We start from the raw sequence: 21,486 nt of genomic DNA, 5'->3' as shown, positions 1-21,486 counted from the left end.
TGTCCTTTTGCACTTTAATTGGACACTATCTATGTGAACTTGTGATTTCCTAAAATAACCATGTTAGGCGATATTTTCAGTTTGTAGGTCTTATTTGCCTCATATATTAGACTATTTGCTGAAATTGGGTAAAAGGAAATCAAACTGGGGCAGACCAAATGCGTTAGTCGGCTGGGGGCAACCCCGGTCCAAATGGACACATGTAGTCGAACACCGATTTTGCGTGCACGATTTGACCTAAAGGTACCAAAATAAATATATTTGATCTCTGAAATGGATCTAATCGCCCTTACATCCAAGGTTTTTAAGTATCAAGATACTAGGTGGTATCATTTTTTATCAACATTATCGCATCGTAGAATCATGTCGTAGTATCACGATACTATGAGATTTTCATTTTTTCAAAATAAAATTGATTTACATATTAAATAAAATAGTTATCTAACATATTTTTCTAGAAAAACATAGTGGCATGTCATATTGTTCTCGTAATGGTCTCGTAAGAGAGTGGTATATCGTATTATCAACTTGGAGCCTGCAATCCAACACTATAATAGGGATGAAGAGGTGCAGGAGGCGTTTTGGCTCATAGAAGTATTTGCACCCATTATACAAAATAATTTAAAAAAGTTTTAAAAATTTAAAAAATTCTAATATAAAATTTATGGTGTACATGTGATATTTTATGTTCGCACACAAGTTTTCGTGAATAAATAACATTTTATATGGCATTTACGAAAAATATAATAAAATATCTTGTACGTAGTCGTGTTGTAACATCAAAATTTGTCTTTTTTACAGAGACACATAAAAAGAAAGTCTGAAAATTTGTATACGAACATAAAATATCTAGATGTACATACAAATTTTTATTTCAGGATTTTTTAACACTTAAAAATATATTTACACACAACGAGTTCATATACTCCTATGAGTCCGAATTTCCCTGAAGAGGTAGCCGATAGCACGTTTAGTCCACAACATGAAACCAGTTTAGTGATTACGTGCTAGTAATTCTTTGATTAGTCTTAACAATGTGTGATATAATTTTTCTTTAAAGTATCGCGATACTACCGATTCGAGATATGGTATACTCTGATGACTATACCACCGGATTGGGATACCTAGTGTGATCTGTATCGTTCCACTCCGGTAGAATTTTACTATCTTAGAGCATCTCTAATAGGCGCTCTATTTTACGCTCGCGCTATAAAAACCGCCGGTATGTAGCGCGTGGAGACGAAATCAGCCCTCCAGCAAGCGCACTATTCGTGGCGGCGCTGCAAAAAATTTGAGGCGCGCGGCTTTTTGCACTGTCCGGGGCGCCAAATGTGACGCGTCCGCTGCAGCGCGGAGGCTGGCGCTTCCTCCTCGCCTCGCCCGCGCCTCCTCCTCTTTGTAGCGGCGCGCTCGAGCGGCGCCCATGTCATTGTCGTCGAGCCTACTGTCAACATGGCGCGGTCAAGATGCTCGCCGGTTTGCTCGCAAGGTATGCGCCTCCACCGGCCACCATTATTTTGTCGATTTTTTTGCTACTAGCTAGTTGTAGTGAAGTCATTTCATATGTATATTTTTAGAGTTTAATCTGATGACAAGTACGATCTAGAGAAAGAAGAGAACATATCCATACTATTAGCATACCACCCCGTCAAGAAGCCAAAAATAGGTGGACGGTGTTCGGTAGACATAAATTATGGAGAGAAAAGATTGAAGGACACGAGAAGTTGATGCGGTCGTTTTTTCAATGAGAATCCGATATTTGCCGAAAGCTATATTCGGTGGCGTTTTTGGATGAGCATCGACTTGTTCAAACACATCGCAACGGAGGTGACCAAGTGACATAGGCATCCCCAATGGGCCTGCCAAAGATGGTACCCGGGGTTTACTGAAGGCCCACGACTCGAATAAATATAAAGTTCGGAAGCCCAAGATAGTGTTAAGAAAAACTAGAGTTGTATTAGAAAATATAGACTTGTAATTTTACGGGACGGGTTAGAAACCCTCCCGGACTCTGTAACTTGTGTATTACGAATCCCTCGGCTCCGCCTCCTATATAAGGCCTTGTTTGGTACTAGTGTTTTAGTGGGGATTAGTGGGGATAATACTTTAGAGTATTGGGTGAATCACTTTTGTCACCCAATCCCCACAAAACCCCAACCCCAATCCACTAGGTAGGGGTAGAGTATTGGGGATTGAAAAAATTACACTAAAATTTGGGGAAAAGTGGGGATACATGGGGATTAAACTCGCTCATACTCTAGCACCAAACATGTATTGGGGATAATGTTGAAATATTGGGTCCACACTAAGTGGCCCATAGTAGATTTCAGATTTCCCTATAAATCTCAAAGCCCACATAGTGGCAGCCTTGTGAGTTTGAGCCCAAGTTGGTGGCAGCTCACTAGGGAGTGGCAAGAGGTGGGAAGTTTAGTCCCACATGGAAAGTTGGGAGGAAGTTAGACCACCTTATAAGGTGGGTTGTTCCACCACTAGTAAGTGAGTAAGAATAGGAGTGGTTCACGCGCGCTCCTCCTCCTCGCTCGCTCGTCTCGTCTCGACTCGACTCGACTCGACTCGACACGACACGTCACGTCGCGCGCCGCGCAACGTTCGTGCGACGTGGGCGTGGCCCACATTGCCTAGGGTTTCCTGAGCCTATATAATCTCTTGCCCGGCTACCGCAGAAACACATCTAATACACGAGTTAGGGTTTCCACCTCTTTCTGCTTGCGCCGCCATCGTAGCCTACTCCATCCCGCGCGCCGACGTGCATCGGTGAACGGGAGAGCAGGTCTCCGGAACCACTCGTCCTTGCGATCCTGTACGGGAGAGGGCGAATTAGGTTTTTGGGAAGCGCTCTGCGCGACTGCTCAAGCTCTTCATCACGGGTCGCCTTCCGTCCAAGTCGGGCGGTGCTGCCTACCGTCGTCTTCAACGCCGTCTACTTCGACCCGTCGTCCCTGTCGTCCACAACGTTGTCATCAACAACGTTACTGCTGCGACATCATCTGCTACACCTCCACCGCCACCTCCACCAGATCGGTACGTGCGACATATCTCGATCTGTTTAGCGATGGATGTTGTACTGTCTGCTCTGCTACTGTTCATGTTGATCACTGCATCTAGTATGTTCGAGTTTCACATGTTAGTAGTTAGCGTTGCCATGCTTAATATTCTGGAATTAATCATGGAAATTGTGCCTAATTATCCAACAATCCAAAAACCTAATTGTAGGCAATTTCCTGAGTTAACTATGGCTGGTTTTGCTGATGCACTGAGGCCGGATAAGTTTACCGGTGTGCACTTTAAGAGGTGGCAGATTAAGGCCACGCTCTGGCTTACTCATCTGAAAGTATTCCAAGTTAGTAATGGCTTACCTGAAGGAACTATATCTGACCAAGATCAGAACAAGTTCAAGGAAGACAATACTCTCTTTGTTGGATGCGTTCTGAGTATTCTTGCTGATCGTCTGTGTGATGTGTACATGCACATAACAGACGGTAAAGAGCTCTGGGATGCACTGAATGCTAAATTCGGTGCAACCGATGCAGGCAGTGAACTGTACATCATGGAGAGCTTCCATGACATCAGGATGGTAAACAACCGTTCTGTAGTCGAACAAGCTCATGAGATACAGTGCATTGCGAAAGAGCTTGAACTCCTTAAGTGTGCCTTACCTGATAAGTTTGTGGCTGGATGCATCATCGCTAAGTTGCCCCCTTCATGGAGGAACTTTGCCACAACTCTCAAACACAAGAGACAGGAGATATCAGTTGAAAATCTGATAGCGTCTCTTGATGTTGAGGAGAAAGCTCGGGCTAAGGATACTACTGAGAAAGGAGAGGGTCAGTCTAGCGCCAACATGGTGCAGAAGAAACCCTACAGCAAGAATAAAGGGAATAACAAGCCCTCCTTCAATAAGCCTATGAAGACTACAACCTTCAAGAAGAAGAAGATGATAAACAAAGCAGATCTGAGCTGCTTTACCTGTGGAGAGACTGGCCACTTTTCTAAGTACTGTCCAGAGAGGGCAGACCGCAAGAAAAAGGCGAGGCAAGTCAACACTGTGACCGCTAGCAATGCTGATGGGTACGGTAATCTCTTTACTGTTCTTTCGGTATTTCAATCTCCATGTTGGTGGATTGATACGGGTGCTAATGTTCATGTGTGTGCTGACATATCCATGTTCACTTCTTACCAGGTCGCCCGGGATTCTTCCGTCTTGATGGGGAATGGGTCACATGCTTCTGTTCGTGGTGTTGGCACGGTAGATCTGAAGTTCACTTCGGGGAAGATCGTGCAGCTGAGGAACGTGCAGCATGTCCCTACTATGAACAAGAATCTCGTTAGCGGCTCCCTTCTATGCAGAGATGGGTTTAAGGTTGTTTTAGAGTCGAATAAAGTAGTTGTTTCCAAGTTTGGACAATTTATTGGTAAAGGCTATGAGTGCGGAGGCGTGTTCCGCTTTTCGCTTTCTGATTTCAGTAATAAGTCTGTGAACCATATTTGTGGCAATGTTAGTGATGATACCAGTATTTGGCATTCTCGTTTATGTCACATTAATTTTGGTTTAATGTCTCGGCTATCCAGTTTGAGTTTAATTCCGAATTTCACCATTGCCAAAGGTTCTAAGTGCCATAGTTGTGTGCAATCAAAGCAACCCCGGAAGCCTCACAAGGCGGCCGAGGAGAGAAACTTGGCACCTCTAGAACTCATACATTCTGATCTATGCGAGATGAATGGTGTGTTGACAAAAGGTGGAAAGAGATATTTCATGACTTTGATTGATGATGCGACTAGATTTTGCTATGTTTATTTGTTGCGAACTAAAGATGAAGCTTTAGACTACTTTAAAATTTATAAGGCTGAAGTTGAGAATCAACTAGAGAGAAAGATCAAGTGTCTTAGGTCGGATCGTGGTGGTGAATATTTTCCTAAAATCTTTGATGAATTCTGTGAGGAACATGGCATTATTCATGAGAGGACGCCTCCCTATTCGCCCCAGTCAAATGGGGTTGCCGAGAGGAAAAACCGCACACTGACTGACTTGGTGAATTCCATGTTAGCCACTGCTGGTTTATCAAAGGCATGGTGGGGGGAGGCTTTATTGACTTCATGTCATGTCCTGAATAGAGTTCCCAACAAGAATAAAGATAAAACCCCTTACGAGGAGTGGGCTGGGAGAAAACCATCACTTTCGTATTTGCGCACATGGGGATGTTTGGCGAAAGTCAATATTCCAATCACTAAGAAGCGCAAACTCGGACCAAAGACAGTGGATTGTGTCTTTCTAGGTTATGCTCCGCGGAGTGTAGGCTATAGATTTTTAGTAGTTCAATCCGAGGTACCTGATATGCATGTTGATACTATTATGGAATCTCGTGATGCAACATTTTTTGAGAATATGTTTCCTATGAAAGATATGCATAGCATTGCTAGAATTTCTACTGAGATAATTCCTGAGTCTAGTCCATCTAATGAGTATTTTGAACAATCACATGAGAATGTTACTGAGAAGGATGACAATGAAGCTCCTAAACGGAGCAAGAGACGGAGGATTGAAAAATCCTTTGGTGATGACTTCATTGTGTACCTTGTGGATGATACTCCCACGTCCATTGCAGAGGCATTCGCATCTCCAGATGCAGATGATTGGAAAGAAGCTGTCCATAATGAGATGGACTCGATTCTTTCTAATGGAACTTGGGAGCTATCAGAACGACCCCATGGATGCAAGCCTGTGGGCTGCAAATGGGTGTTCAAGAAGAAGCTAAGACCTGATGGTACTATTGAGAAGTACAAGGCGCGGCTTGTAGCTAAAGGCTACACACAGAGAGAAGGCGAAGATTACTTCGACACCTATTCACCTGTCGCTAGACTTACCACCATTCGAGTACTACTGTCCATGGCTGCCTCCTATGGTCTTATCGTTCATCAAATGGACGTAAAGACAGCTTTCCTTAATGGAGAGTTGGAAGAGGAAATTTATATGGATCAGCCTGATGGATTTGTAGTAAAAGGTGAAGAAAGAAAGGTGTGCAAGTTGTTGAAATCTTTATATGGCCTAAAACAAGCACCTAAGCAATGGCATGAGAAGTTTGACAGAACTTTAACTTCTGTAGGCTTTGTTGTCAATGAGGCTGACAAGTGCGTTTACTATCGCCATGGTGGAGGCGAAGGTGTTATATTGTGTTTGTATGTAGATGATATTCTGATATTTGGTACAAACATGAAAGTAATACACGAAGTCAAGTCTTTCTTGTCAAAGTGTTTTGATATGAAAGATCTGGGAGAAGCTGATGTGATTCTGAACATCAAGCTTATTAAGAACGAGAGTGGGATTACTCTAACGCAATCCCATTATGTTGAGAAGATCTTGAGCCGGTTCGGCTATATTGATAGCAAGTCTTCTCCAACACCTTATGATCCCAGTGTGACATTACGCAAGAACCGGAGGATTGCCGTAGATCAACTGAGATATTCTCAGATTGTTGGCTCACTCATGTACTTAGCGAGCGCGACTAGACCCGACATCTCTTTTGCTGTTAGCAAGTTGAGTAGGTTCATGTCAAACCCGGGTACTGATCATTGGCATGCACTTGATAGGGTCATGCGCTACCTATGTGGTACAATGAGTTATGGGATTCACTATTCAGGGCACCCAGCTGTGCTTGAAGGATATAGTGATTCAAATTGGATCTCTGATGTAGCTGATCTCTACGCCACTAGCGGGTATGTATTTACTTTTGGAGGTGGCGCAGTGTCATGGAGATCTTGTAAGCAAACCATATTGACGAGGTCAACTATGGAAGCAGAACTTACTGCTTTGGACACAACCACTGTTGAATCAGAATGGTTGCGTGAGCTCTTGATGGACTTGCCTGTGGTTGAAAAACCTGTACCGGCAATCCTTTTGAATTGTGACAATCAAACTGTAATTGTCAAAGTGAACAATTCTAAGGATAACGCGAAGTCATCAAGACACGTCAAGAGACGTTTGAAGTCTGTCAGGAAATTGCGAAACTCCGGAGTAATAACTGTTACATATATTCAAACAGACAAAAACCTGGCAGATCCCTTTACAAAGGGACTATCACGTAATGTGATAGAAAGTGCATCGAGGGAGATGGGTTTGAGACCCGTTGATGTTACACCATAGTGGTAACCCAACCTTTGTGATCGGAGATCCCGTGAATTAGGACCTGGGAAAAACAAACTAGTGGTTTAATTGAGGAGAGTATTATGTAACCCTCTCTATGTGAAGATGCACAACTCTCAATTGCTGTAAGGCAGGTTGGCAACAAGCCTTAATGTGTTTATGTTGGCTATTTTAGCAAAGATGCTGTCCTACAGAGCATTCTTGAAATAACACACCTATATGAGTCCGATTGTTAAACGTCGCAATCTATGAGATTTGGGTGATCTCTAGTAAACTCATGAAGAGACCACGAAGTATGACGCATATGCTTCACCCGCGGGGTAGGCTACTGGCAGCCATGTACTGGTTATGACTTTGAGTGAAACCCTGTTCACGCAAAACTTGCAATTCAAGGCTTAGTCCATTGTTCAAGTGTGAATGGATGTAGCTTAAGGTTCTAGGCGGAAGTTCAACTTAACAGTCTCCGCTGAAACACTGGTATATAAACAAGCAGCGAGTATTGTTAAATCTCTAAATGGGGATTTGAGATCTGGTGGGGGATTGTTGAAATATTGGGTCCACACTAAGTGGCCCATAGTAGATTTCAGATTTCCCTATAAATCTCAAAGCCCACATAGTGGCAGCCTTGTGAGTTTGAGCCCAAGTTGGTGGCAGCTCACTAGGGAGTGGCAAGAGGTGGGAAGTTTAGTCCCACATGGAAAGTTGGGAGGAAGTTAGACCACCTTATAAGGTGGGTTGTTCCACCACTAGTAAGTGAGTAAGAATAGGAGTGGTTCACGCGCGCTCCTCCTCCTCGCTCGCTCGTCTCGTCTCGACTCGACTCGACTCGACACGACACGACGCGCGCCGCGCTCGTGGTGAGTGGATTGAGCCTCGAGCCGAGACTTTCCTTACTTTTTGCAGCTCAGGAAAACGAACAGAGTCCTAGACGGACGCGTCGCAGTTAGTCGGTTCGGGTCGCTCCCGGGAAGCGCTCTGCGCGACTGCTCAAGCTCTTCATCACGGGTCGCCTTCCGTCCAAGTCGGGCGGTGCTGCCTACCGTCGTCTTCAACGCCGTCTACTTCGACCCGTCGTCCCTGTCGTCCACAACGTTGTCATCAACAACGTTACTGCTGCGACATCATCTGCTACACCTCCACCGCCACCTCCACCAGATCGGTACGTGCGACATATCTCGATCTGTTTAGCGATGGATGTTGTACTGTCTGCTCTGCTACTGTTCATGTTGATCACTGCATCTAGTATGTTCGAGTTTCACATGTTAGTAGTTAGCGTTGCCATGCTTAATATTCTGGAATTAATCATGGAAATTGTGCCTAATTATCCAACAGATAAGTGGGGATTTAAAATTTGGAGCGGATTATCCCCGCTAATCCCCACTAAAACTCTAGTACAAAACAAGCCCTAAGGGGGAGTCGAGGGACAAAGAAAACACCGATTCATTGTCTCACGAAACCCTAGTTTTCATAATCGTCGAGTACTTTTCGGCTGAAACCTTCGAGATCTACTTGCCCTCTACTTCCAACTAAACCCTAGTCTACAATCTTTAGGCATTGATAAGTTAATCCCTTGTCACCAAGTATGATCGATTCTTTGAGCAACAGAGAAATGCCACTGGAGAACTTGGTCATAGCACATATCAGAAGGTGACCGCCGCCTTGCGTATGTTGGCATATGGTATACCGGTGGATCTAGTTGATGACCATTTAGCCATGGGAGAGAGCACTTCTATCTTGTGTGTGAAGCGCCTTGCCGTGATAATTGTGAATATTTTCGGATCCACATGAGATCCCCCAATGCTCAAGACACGGCAAGACTTTTGGAGTTCAACACCGATCGAGGATTTCCAGGTATGCTTGGCTGGCTCCATTGATTGTATGCATTGGAGTTGGAAGAATTGTCCTGCCATGGCATGGACAATTCAAAGGGTACAAGAATGATGCCATTATAGTCCTCGAAGCGGTCGGTGATCATGAGACTTGGATATGGCATGCATTTTTTGGAATGTCAGGGTCCTACAATGACATCAATGTTCTTCAACGGTCACCACTAATGACAAGACTTGCAATACGGGTACGTCCATTGGTGGAGTTTGAAGCAAATGACCACAAGTACAACTATGGCTACTTCCTCGCTAACGGCATATATCCAAGGTGGCAAACATTTGTGAAGCCGGTTATTCAACCACGAGGTAAGAAACAAACCCAATTTCACAATGTACAAGCGGTGGTTAGGAAAGATGTAGAGAGAGCATTTGGGATTTTGCAAGCCCAATTTGCCATTGTGAGGGGGCCGGCTAGATTTTGGGACCAAAAGTCATTTGGTATATCATGACCGCTTGTGTCATCATGCATAACATGATTATAGAGGATGGCCGTGAAAAAAATATGGATCATACCCAGTACGAGTTGAGGGGTTCCCGTGCAAGTGAGAAAATCCGCACATAGGATTGCCATGTTCATTGCCTCATACCATGTCATTCGCTCCAACGAAGTACATGATGAGCTTTAAAAATATCTCATGGAAGAATGGTGGAATTGACATGACAACAATAGTTGCATACTTGTTATATGTTTAAAAACTATATGTTGTATTGTTTCAAAACTATATTGTATTGTTGTATGTTGATCCGTAAACTTGTTGTATATGTTGTGAACAATTTGATGTACTTGTTGTATTCTTATTTTGTAATAATCAATAGTACATTATTTGTGAATTTGTGAATTTGTGAAGCTTGTTTGATGCATAGTTGTGCGTGGTTGTTGTTTCCGCCGGCGCTGCGCGCTGTATATTGAAACGTCCGGTGGAGAAATATTTTTAGCCCCCGCGCGCGCTCTAGTTTAGCGCTTCAGGTGGGGGAAAATTCGGGGCAGCGCGCGGTAAACGTTTACAGTGCGGTCGTATCGACATATAGGGCGCCGAAATATAGGGCATGTTGAAGATGCTCTTAGTATTGTAAGATACTAGATATGTACGATGATACTGATAACCATGCTTACATCCAGTAGGTAGCGGGTAAGTTTCACATCCTCTATAAATGAAAGGGGATGGGCGCAAGGCACGGTCACAGTCTAGACATCATTACCATATTCACATTTCACACCCACCGCAGCAAAGATGGAGGTCGTTACGGGCGCGATTGGCAGCCTCCTGCCCAAGCTGGGCAACCTGCTCAAGGAGGAGTACGACCTGCAGAAGCGCGTGAGGGGCGAGATCATGTTCCTTGAAACCGAGTTGGAGAGCATGGAGGCTGCCCTTCTCAAGATCTCACAGGCACCAATTGATCATCCACCAGATAGCCAAGTCAAGCTTTGGGCAAGGGATGTGAGAGATCTGTCCTATGAGCTCGAGGACAGCATCGACAAATTCATGGTGCGCATCGATGGTGATCCGAACAGGCCGCAAGGCTTCAAGGGCTTCATAGACCGATGCATCACCCTGTTGACCAGGGCCAATATTCGCCACAAGATCGGCACGGAGGTCAAGGATATCAAGAAACGCATCGGGGAGGTCAGCAAGCGGCGAGATAGGTACAAGGTTGACAATATTATCGCCAAGCGTATTGGTCCAACTATTGATAGCCTTCGCCTATCAGCCTTGTACACCAAGGCCACGCAGCTCATTGGCACTGATGAGAAGAGCCAATACATAATCAAGAAGCTGATGGGGGCAGACGACGAATCAGATAAACAAATGAAGATTGTTTCTATTGTTGGTTTTGGAGGATTAGGAAAGACAACACTGGCTAATGTTGTCTATCAAAAGCTCAAAGAAAAATTCGATTGTGCAGCTTTTGTTTCGGTCTCTCAAAATCCCAACATGGAGAAGATTTTCAAGAACTTGCTCGGTCAACTTGGCAACAACAACTGTGACGGTGTCAATGATGAAGGACGGCTCATTGAGAAAATAAGAGAACTCCTTGAAACAAAGAGGTATGTACTGATCGTCCATCTATTGTGATTGATCACGAAAGGGACATCATTCTTTTTCAAAGGTCCGCATGTAGAAATTTTGACATCTATGAATGTTCAATACACTTGTAAATTAATGGCGCTGTCCCCGGACAAGTTTTTGGACAATGCCGGATCGTGCGGCATGGGTTTCTACAGGTCTAACATATAAATTAATTATCCGTTAATTAGGCGTAAAAAACCATCATGCGGGGTACCGAAGCACAATCCTTCTTGTATATGTTCTCATTTATGTGCATACTCAAAAAAGAGATATGAAAACCTTTCATACTGTTTTACTAACTTATGTCCATTTACTGTCCTCCCTCAAAGGTACATCATTGTTATTGATGACATATGGGATATTCGTGTGTGGGAAATAATCAAACGTGCTCTCATTGAGAATGAATACGGAGGTAGAATAATTACAACAACTCGTATTCTTGATGTGGCCAAACAAGTTGGCGGTGATTACAAGCTAAGGCCACTTTCCTCTGTTGACTCAAGAAAGTTGTTCAACCAACGAACATTTGGTGTTCAAGACAGGTATCCTCCTAACCAACGTGCTCTTGACATATCAGAGCAAATTTTAAGGAAATGTGGGGGAGTACCATTAGCCATTATTACAATAGCTAGTATGTTGGCTAGTAAGAAGGAAGAAGAATATACCCATCAGTATTGGTCCCTTGTGTACGAGTCTATGGGTTCAGGGCTAGAAAATAGTTATGATGCTTTGAAGGACATGCGGAGGATATTATCAGTTAGTTACTATGACCTACCAGCACATCTGAAGACCTGTTTATTGTATTTAAGTTTGTATCCTGAGGATTATAAGATTAAAATCAAAGAATTGGTATGGAGATGGGTAGGTGAAGGTTTTATTCATGCCAAACAGGGGAAGAGCTTGTATGAAGTAGGAGAAGATTACTTCCATGAGCTGATTAACAAAAGCTTGATCCAACCACTTGATATTGATGGTGGTAATATGGCAATGTCTTGTCGTATACATGATATGGTGTTCGATCTCATCACTTTCTTGTCAATTGAGGAGAATTTCCAAACACCAATTGGTGGTCAGCAGCCTGTATTAACACCACGTAAGATCCGTCGAGTCTCCTTCCATGCAAGCGAGCATAAGGGTATAAGGCAGCCGTCAAACATGAGCTTGTCCCATGTGAGGTCAGTTATTGTGTTCAATCAAGCTTTCAGTCCATTGTTAGAAATTTCGGCTTTTCCAGTCTTACGTGTACTGGATGTAAGTGGTTGTGAGCAAGTAAAGAATCATCATTGTAAAGATATTTTCAGTTTGTTACATCTGAGATATTTGAGGCTACAAGGGACATCTATCACTGAGATCCCAAAGGAGATTGGGAATTTAAGGTTTCTGCAAGTACTGGACATAAGTGAAACTGACCTAGTAAAGCAGCTGCCATCAACCTTCAGTCTACTAACAAAGCTGGTGTTGCTTGACATGCTTAATAGCATCCTCTGTGAAGTGCCAAGATGGATGTCCTCGCTACTTTCCCTGTCATCCCTGAGTATTACATTAGGAACACTGCGAGATGAGTACATTCAGGTCCTTGGGAGCATACCATCTCTCAATGAACTCTTCATTCAGGTGGAGAAACCCATGCAAGGTAGAAATAAAAGGTTTGTAATTGACGGTGCTTCTCCATTCCCGTGTCTCAGGAGGTTCACTATCAGGAGTTGCCACACAGAAATGGATTTATTATTTGCACACGGAGCCATGGAAAATCTCCAGAAACTTGAGTTACAACTTGGACCGCTCAAGACAACTGAATTTGTTGACTTTGACTTCGGTATGGAGAACCTGTCTTCACTAGAGTATGTCTCGAATGGGATGATCTACTACGATGAGCAGAGACAGCAAGCTTTGGACACTGCAGTTCAGAAAGCGCTGGATATGAATCCCAACAAACCCAAAATGATAAGGCCGGAGGTAACTACCCAAATTGATTCATACCCTTTCATGAAATGTAGCGTTCAGGTTGTACTTACTATTAATTGGTCATCACTGGATTTTTTTATGTATTGCCATGGGTTGTAGATATTGACACATTTTACTATAATTTCAGTAAAGTTGTAGAAGTTTGACTTAGGACAAACCTAGAACTTTTTTTTTAGAAAAACAGGGCTCCACCTCGGTTCCATTTCTGAAACCACCAACAGATACAACTGTTCAGTCATTTTTACAAACTCCAGGACATCAACACCAAAACCTAACAGTTAACCATCCAAACACCACATTATTACAGACCATAATAGAGACTAGACATTTTTTCAGCGCAACAAGATGAGAGGGGGGGGGGGGGGGGGGGGGGGTGGCACATGATCAAATAGCAGCACAACTGGAGGTTTTTCGTGGTCGCTCCAAAACCCTGAAGTTTGCACCATCGCCAATTAGTATCAACGCATTGGCCTCCAGAGTTCTCGCTAGATCTTCCACCGTGATCAGCATCGGCCCAGACCCACTCATCCTGTTCATGTTGCACACATCCAGTGATGATCTTGCCTTCTTTTGTGGGGTTAGCCAGGTTCCAGCCACGAAAGCAGCGGCGGCAACCGAGCTAGCACCTCCACCTTGCTCAGCATTGGATTCATTCTTCCTTTTTCTTCTTCCTTCAACAAGATTTTTCATTGAGCACAGCTAAAGCCCACTTGTCTCCACATCATCTGCATCCCAAGCCATTGAGTTTTATTGAAAACGTGATCATTTCTGGTAATCCAGACAGTCCTCAGGATAGCAACAAAAATCATATTCCCTCTATTCCATTCTATAGTGTCCATAGTTTTTTGGCACGAAAATTAGCGCAAGAGTATTTTTTACACAAGACCCTCTAGCTGAACGATTTGAGATCAACGTAAAATTTTGGAAATCCATATCTTCCTAACTTACCATAACAAATCTCACAAATCTCTCTTGTTGATTCTCCATATATGTGCATCCAAGTTAAGTTATGGAAAGCAAAACATTGCTACCTAATTTTAAGGAATCGTTGGGCCATGCATTAGAAATCTCAATTAATTGTTTTCAATTTTGTATGGATTTTTTCTCACGCATGTTGTGTGGGAGCTGAACGGGGGAGGGGGTAATTGAAAAAAAGCCAATCTACAACCTTATATTCTGAAACAAATGCCAAAAATCTATAGGCACTATAGAAAGGAACGAAAGGAATATTAATTAGAGCATTCCTTTTCTTATCATTCCAAAGAACAATGATATCAGATAGATTGGAAACCTGGGTCCTTAGACCCAGGACCCTTTTTATCTCCTTCCATAAATTGGAAGCAACCACACAATCAAAAAAAAAGTTGGCAAGACTCAACTTTATTACAAAACACACAAGTCAAATCATCAACAGACTGTCTTTTAACCAAGTTATCTCTAGTGAGCAATTTGTTATGAAACAACAACCAGAGAAAAAACTGAATTTTAGGAGGAACCTTCAGTTTCCAAACACAATGTATGTCAACAGGCTTAATTGCACCAAAGTTCACCACAACATACATAGATTTCAGACTATATAACCCACTAGCTTCCCACATCCAGATCAAATCATCATTCTTAGTGTTCAAAATAATTGTCTGTGCAATTTGCTAGATTTCCATCGACTGCACTATCAACCTATGATCAAAACATCTTCTAAAGGTAACTTTCAAAGATTCCCCCATCCCAGAGCTCAACAATGGTTTTGATTTTCTCATTAACTAGGAAATAGACTTCCTGATATTGAATAGCTAGACTACAAGACCCAAAACCAGTGATCTTCCCAAAACTTAATTTTCTTACCACCACCACTTTCCATTGATAACCCATTTTGACAGCTTTAGCATCCCATAACACCCCTTTCCAGAAAGGTGAGGTATCAATAGAAGAGCAGGAGAAAATATTTGGATTATCAGCATTATATTTAACATCAATAATCTGTTTTCCAGAGCTTGTTTTCATCTAAATTGTATCTTTTAATCCAGGAGACTAAAAGGCACATATTCATCTATGCTAAGTCAGGAATTCCCAACCCTCCACACTTCTTCTTTCTAGTTACCAAACCTCAGTTAGCTAAATGGTATCTATGGTGTCCCTCATAATTATCCTAGAGACAATGAGCCATCTGAGAGTTATCAGAGTGATTTCCCACTTGGGGAATTTGATAATGCTAAGCAAATAAAGAGGAATGCTATCTAGAACACTTCTAACCAGCTCCAACTTAGCAGCATGATTAAGAAGCTTTTCCCTCCAATCAGCAGCTCTCTTCAAAATTTTATCAACCACAGATTGAATATCTTCTCTTTTAAGTTTACTATGATGCAGGGAAACCCCTAAATATTGAATGGGAAATTCCTCCAACTTACAGCTCAATGCCTGAGCAACAAGCTGCATCATTGCCATCCACATTAATCGGAACCAAGTCATATTTATGGAAGTTGATTCTCATACCAGCCATTTGCTCAAAACAGGAAAAGATCCACTTTAAATTTATAGCAGAGGACATGTTATTCTCTAAAAATAATAAAGTATCATCACCATACTGCATGCTGATAACACCACTAAACCTAGAACTTCAATAACCTTAAAACTGAGAGTAACATTTAATTTCGCATCTGACTATTAATGCTCGCACCATGCTAGTGACATTTATAATCTTCAGATTTCTCATTTGCACGACTACTCACTATATCATTATCTGATGAGTACCAAAACCCCCGGGTTCTGCAGGGTAAATCTTTGCTTCTTACTATTTATTAGTGTTTTCTCGGAACCTTTGCAGATAGAGATGGTCCTCAAGCTAGACGTCGGCTCAAGCAAAGACCCTATGAGAGCCATCAAAGTGGCCTCTGGAATTACCGGTAAAACCCATTTCTCAATTGTTTGAGCCCCACACATGTACTTTAAAGTGTTTAATGCATAGTGTTGCATGAATCAAGCAGGTATGAAGTCTGCCACTATCCTGGGCACTGACAGGAACCTTCTTCTGGTGATCGGCAATATCGATTGGACTGACATCATCCAGAAGCTGCGGCAGAACGTGTGTTGCACGGAAGTGCTGGAAGATATGATCCATTTCGAGCGCAAACCGAATCTTTCCAAAAAACTGGACATTAGTCAAGCTGAACTAGTAAAGCAGGTGCCATCAACCTTTGTTCAGCTAACCGAGCTTATGTTACTTGACATGCTTAACAACATCGTCTGTGAAGTGCCAACATTGATGTCCTCGCTATCTTCCATGTCATCCCTGAGTATCACAGTAGGAACGTTGCGAGATGAGTACATTCAAGTCCTCGGGAGCATACCATCTCTCAGTGAACTCTACATTCAGGTGGAGCAACCCATGCAAAGCAGAAATAAGAGATTGGTAATTGACCATACCTCTAAATTTCTTTGTCTCAGGAGATTAACTATCAGGAGTCCCAAATCAGAAATGGAGTTATTATTTGCACACGGAGCCATGGAAAATCTCCAGAAACTTGAGTTACAATTTGGACCATTGAAGACAACTGAATTTATTGACTTTGACTTTGGCATCGAGAACCTGTCTTCGCTACGGTATGTCTTGAATGGGATCATCTACTATGACAAGCAGAGTCAGCGATCTTTGGACTCTGCAGTTCGTAGAGCGCTAGATAAGAATCCCAGCAAGCCCAGAATGATAAGGCCGAAGGTTAGTACGCAAATTAATTCTTACCCTTTCATTCAAGCAATTTAGCATTCATGTGAATAAGTGCTTATCATTACTCGATCAATCTTTCAGTTTCTATAAATTGCGTATAGCTGTCTATACCATTTAATTTCGCATCTGAGTATTGTTACTATCAACACGTGCAAGATGCTAGTAGTAATGATATTTACAAGACTGGATTACTAGTTTACTACTCATTCTATCGTTAACTGACGGGTCTAAAACCTATCTCTATGCACGTGAATTGCTTTTCTTGCTTCCTACAATTCATTAGTTTGCTTGGAACCTTTGCAGATAGAGATGTTTCTCAGGATGGACGTCAGCTCCAGCAAAGACTATAGGAGAGCTATGCACGTGGTTTGTGCATGTAGTGGTAAAATGCATTATTCAATCGCCTATGCCATTTTATTTCTACTTGTTACTTGTGCAAAACTCATGCAGGTTAGAGTGCATAATGCATAGTGCATGAATCGAACAGGGATGGAGTCTATCGTTCCGCGTGAGAGTGACAAGAACCTGCTTCAGGTGATCGGCGATTTCAATTGGACCAACGTCGTCGAGAAGCTGCGTCGGAAGGTGTGTGCCACCCGGGTGCTACAACTTGCACATCTTCACAAAGTGGATGGTCGTTATGTACGTGGCACAAGACTCTGCTCAATCATCCTCAGGCAAGCATAGATGGAGGCTGAGGCAGTGAGGCCGAGTCTGAGGCCAGAAAGGATTAGTGGACCGGAGTGGACCACCTTGCAAAGTCGAACAGAGCAGGAGCAGAGTGTTGTTAAGTATTCCCTCACGTTAGCCGCCAGTCGGCGGATTTTGGGCCAGAAATTGGTTGTTGGATGATTATCCAACGTCCAGAAACCCCTCTAGCAAACTTTTTGCGTTTTGCCGCTCGTAGTTTGCGAATAAAACACGCAATCCTAATTTCCTCAGTTAAAACTAAGAGACATATCGTTTTGGGTCTGACCTTCCCGTTTCATCATTTATGCCATCGTGCTGATTTACCTAGGCAGAAGGTATTGTAACAAAAAATTCACTCGGCATATAAAAAAAATATATACTATTACAACAAAAATGTCGCAAAATTTATAAAAAAGTAATATTACAATAAAATAGTTAAAGCAACATTTTTGCTGCAGATTGATCAATAAAAGTTTCAAAAAAAAAGTTGCCAACAATTCAAAAAACCGTAGGTTACACTAGATGAAAACGGGCATTTAGTCCCGGTTCCCTTCCTCTTTAGTCATGGTTGTGTTACAAACCGGACTAAATTCACTTCACTTGGGCCGCGGGCAAGCGCTGGGCTGAGTACATTTAGTCCCGATTTGTAACACTAACTGGGAATAAAGGCCTCCTTTCACGCTCCGAGGCCAGGCTGGACGAGGCAGCCGCCGCGCCTATAAACCAAGAGGCTTATATTCACACAAAGATAAAAATGCAGGCTTAAAACCAACACAGTGGATCTTGAGAAGCTCACATACAACATATTATACATTTATTTTACATTTACACAAGAATTACAACTAAGTTCTCTAATTCGCTTCCCACCGGCTGGTTTCGCCTAAACCTCCGACGACGAGGTCTTCCGTTAACGTCATATGTGTCTAAAAAAATATAGGGAGCTGATAAGTACGACAAGTCATACTCAGCAAACCAATTATACACAATCATATACAGTGTAAAATAGAAATGCCTTTTAAGAAAAAAATCATGTGGTTAAGTAATTAAGCAGTTTAAAGACATGGTGCCACACATGAAAGTAGTTTCCCTACCCGAGAATCACAGGGATGAAATTCACACTTTTACATGGGGTACTCCGATATCGACAGCCTCGACTAGCACCACACAGGCGCTAGAGGAGCAAATCCCTTTAGCCCACTAGAACCCGATTGTACTGATATCGATCGCTCCTACGGATCCATCATCAACACGTTCCACAACAGGGTCGTCCCCAGCGGAAAACTCAGACAGTCCCATACCTAACTGTGACCGGTACAATATGTTTACCTTCGTAGCACCAAGTTTTCTCTTATAAAATAATGTATTTCTCAGTTGATGATTTTCTATCGATATTTGTGCTAAGGCCCGGTTCGTATCGGTGGCTCCAGCGGATCCATCACCGCATACCGACACCGGCGTATTAGACCATAAATATCTCAACGGAAATATTCACATCTCTACTAAATAATCTAACATGAATCTTAACAGCACAACATATTCTACAAAGTAGATGAAAGGGTATAAAATAGCTTGTCTCCGATAAAGATAATCATTCTCGCTATAAACCATGATCTATGCCAATAATATTTCCTCCGATCCATAAACCCCGCCATGAAATAAAAAGCAGTATAGATATCAATCTATATATGTCTCCGCTCTCTTCTACAATTATTCAAAACCTCCTCCTAAATCTCAGCTCTTCCAGCATATACCCAGAACATAGGTACGTACGATCTCTCACTCTCCCACCGGCGTAACCTCTCGCTCTCTGTCTAATTCTAGCTCTATGATTTCAGCAGCTTCTCTCTTGTACGTGGTCTCTCTCCCTCTGGCTTTCACTCTCGGTCAAACGTTGTGGCGTGTGTGTGTGTATAGAGTGCCGGCAGCTATTTATAGGAAGAGACAGGGTCGGTTTGGGGAGATTTTATAATTTGCCACACGTTACATAGGATCTTTATGATTTGCCACACATTACATAGGCTTTGCCACAGATTAGGCTGATTTCTTTATAATTTGCCCTATATCTCATTTTACAGACCTATTCGTTCTTTTTAACTATGATATACAAGGTCCTCGCCGCCTACTGGAAACAACGATTCACTTTCCGCCTGTGTCGGTTTGGAGAAGACAACACCAAATTCTTCCATGCATGTGCCTCCTCGCGCCTCCGGAAAAACCAGATCAAGGTCTTGCACGACGGGGGACGGGTGCTCTACAACCATGCGGACAAGGCCGATTTGCTTCGGGATTTCTACGTCAGCCTTCTTGGCACCTCTACCCCTCCGGTTTGGGGCTTTGATCTGCGCGCTACCATGCATGGCGTCGCTGGGTTGCAGGATCTGGACAAGCCTTTCACCATTCAGGAAGCTAAAGAGGCCGTTTGGGCTATGCGTACCGACAGTAGCCCCGGCCCGGACGGGTTTGGCCCCGCCTTCTTTCGTACTTTCTGGGACGTCGTCAGCCCGGACCTCATGGCCTTCCTCCAGGATTTCCACGAAGGGGTAGCTTCCCTTGACGGCCTCAATCGAGCTTTTATTACCCTAATCCCGAAGAAAGACGAGGTGCTCACTGCAGACGGATTTCGCCCCATCTCTCTCCAGAACTGCGTTATGAAGATTGTTACCCGAATCCTCACGACGAGACTCCAGCACTTCATTGAGCGGCTTATCTCGTTTGAGCAGTCAGGTTTTGTCAAAGGGAGGAACATTGTTGACAACTTCCTGTATGCCGCCGATGTGATCCAGAGCTGTCGAACCCGTAATACTCCTGCAGTCGTGCTCAAGCTGGATTTCAAGAAAGCCTTTGACTCCGTCAACTGGACCGCCTTGGACGCCATCCTGGACGCTCGCGGCGTTGGCCCCCTCTTCCGGTCTTGGGTTTCCTCTATACTTACCACCGGACGGACCGCGATTCTACTTAACGGGGTCCCGGGGCGATGGATTACTTGCAAAAAAGGTTTACGCCAAGGCGACCCTCTATCCCCGTACCTCTACCTCGCCGTCGCCGACTTGCTCCCCTGCCTCATCGCCATGGGGGGCCCCGACGAACCCCTCCTGCACCCTATTGTGGATGACCTCCCCTGCCCCGTAATCCAGTATGCAGACGACACTCTGCTGATCCTGCGAGCCGAGCACTCGCAGGTTCGTCGCCTCAGAGAGATCCTGGATCTCTTCTCCGAGGCAACTGGTCTGCACATTAACTTCCACAAAAGTACCTTCGTCCCCGTTGGTGGAGTCCCAGCAGACCTCGCCTCTGAGCTTGCCGGCATTCTCGGATGCCCCGTTTCGTCGTTCCCCCAAACTTACTTGGGGCTGCCCCTCTCGGACCACAAGCTACCTGCTTCGGCGCTGGATTTCCTGTCAGTGAAGATATCCAAGCGCATCCCTGGGTGGCGTGCGTCGCTGCTCCCCATCGGTGGGCGTCTCACGCTCACCAACGCGGTGTTGTCCGCTCTCCCGTCGTTCGCTATGTCCGTCCTGCCAATCCCGAAGGGGACGCTCATGAAGATGAACAGACCCCGCCGTGCGATGTTCTGGAAGGCGAAGGAGAAATGCTCTGGCGGCGACTGTCAAGTCGCCTGGGACTACGTCTGCCGGCTTCGATCCGAAGGTGGCCTCGGCGTTACTGACCTTGAACTCCAAAACAAGTGTCTCCTGCTGAAGGTCCTGCATGGTCTCTTCTCGGGGCGTGACTCCCCCTGGACCAGGTGGGTAAAGCGCAGCTACCTCGGTGACCACCCCCATGCGGCCACACCCACCTGGAGGTGCTTTCAAGCGCTTATCCCCCTTTACCGCTCCATTACCAGAGTGGATCCCCGGGATGGGCGCTCAACCTCCCTCTGGCATGACTCTTGGAGCCCTCTGGGCCCCCTGGCTGCGGCCCTCCCTGCAGCTTACTCCCACTGCCTCCGTCCCCTTGCCACGATTGCCGACACCCTCGGACATGAGGGAGTGGGAA

The 21,486-nt window shown here is 44.0% G+C and overlaps 1 protein-coding gene across 3 annotated transcripts; it reads left to right on the top strand.

Annotated features, from left to right (window-relative positions):
* Positions 1–10,242: 10,242 nt before the first annotated feature.
* LOC127302429 (disease resistance protein Pik-2) lies at positions 10,243–17,772 on the top strand. Of its 3 annotated transcripts, none has more exons than XM_051332894.2 (6): positions 10,243–11,092; positions 11,444–13,070; positions 15,901–15,979; positions 16,061–16,791; positions 17,104–17,182; positions 17,288–17,772. In XM_051332894.2, exons 1-6 carry the CDS (start codon positions 10,278–10,280, stop codon positions 17,485–17,487), a joined length of 3,531 nt encoding a protein of 1,176 aa, XP_051188854.1. In that variant the 5' UTR covers positions 10,243–10,277; the 3' UTR covers positions 17,488–17,772. The 3 variants fall into 3 exon arrangements, with proteins under 3 accessions (XP_051188854.1, XP_051188855.1, XP_051188856.1); XM_051332895.2 differs by having other exon boundaries at positions 17,104–17,166; positions 17,251–17,430; XM_051332896.2 differs by lacking the exons at positions 17,104–17,182; positions 17,288–17,772 and having other exon boundaries at positions 16,061–16,449; positions 16,521–16,746.
* The last annotated feature ends 3,714 nt before the right edge of the window (positions 17,773–21,486 follow it).

This window comes from Lolium perenne, chromosome 5, assembly GCF_019359855.2.
Source record: "Lolium perenne isolate Kyuss_39 chromosome 5, Kyuss_2.0, whole genome shotgun sequence".
Taxonomy (NCBI): Eukaryota; Viridiplantae; Streptophyta; class Magnoliopsida; order Poales; family Poaceae; genus Lolium; species Lolium perenne.
Note: the sequence above shows the minus strand (reverse complement) of the source record. Positions and strands in the feature narration are given on the sequence as shown.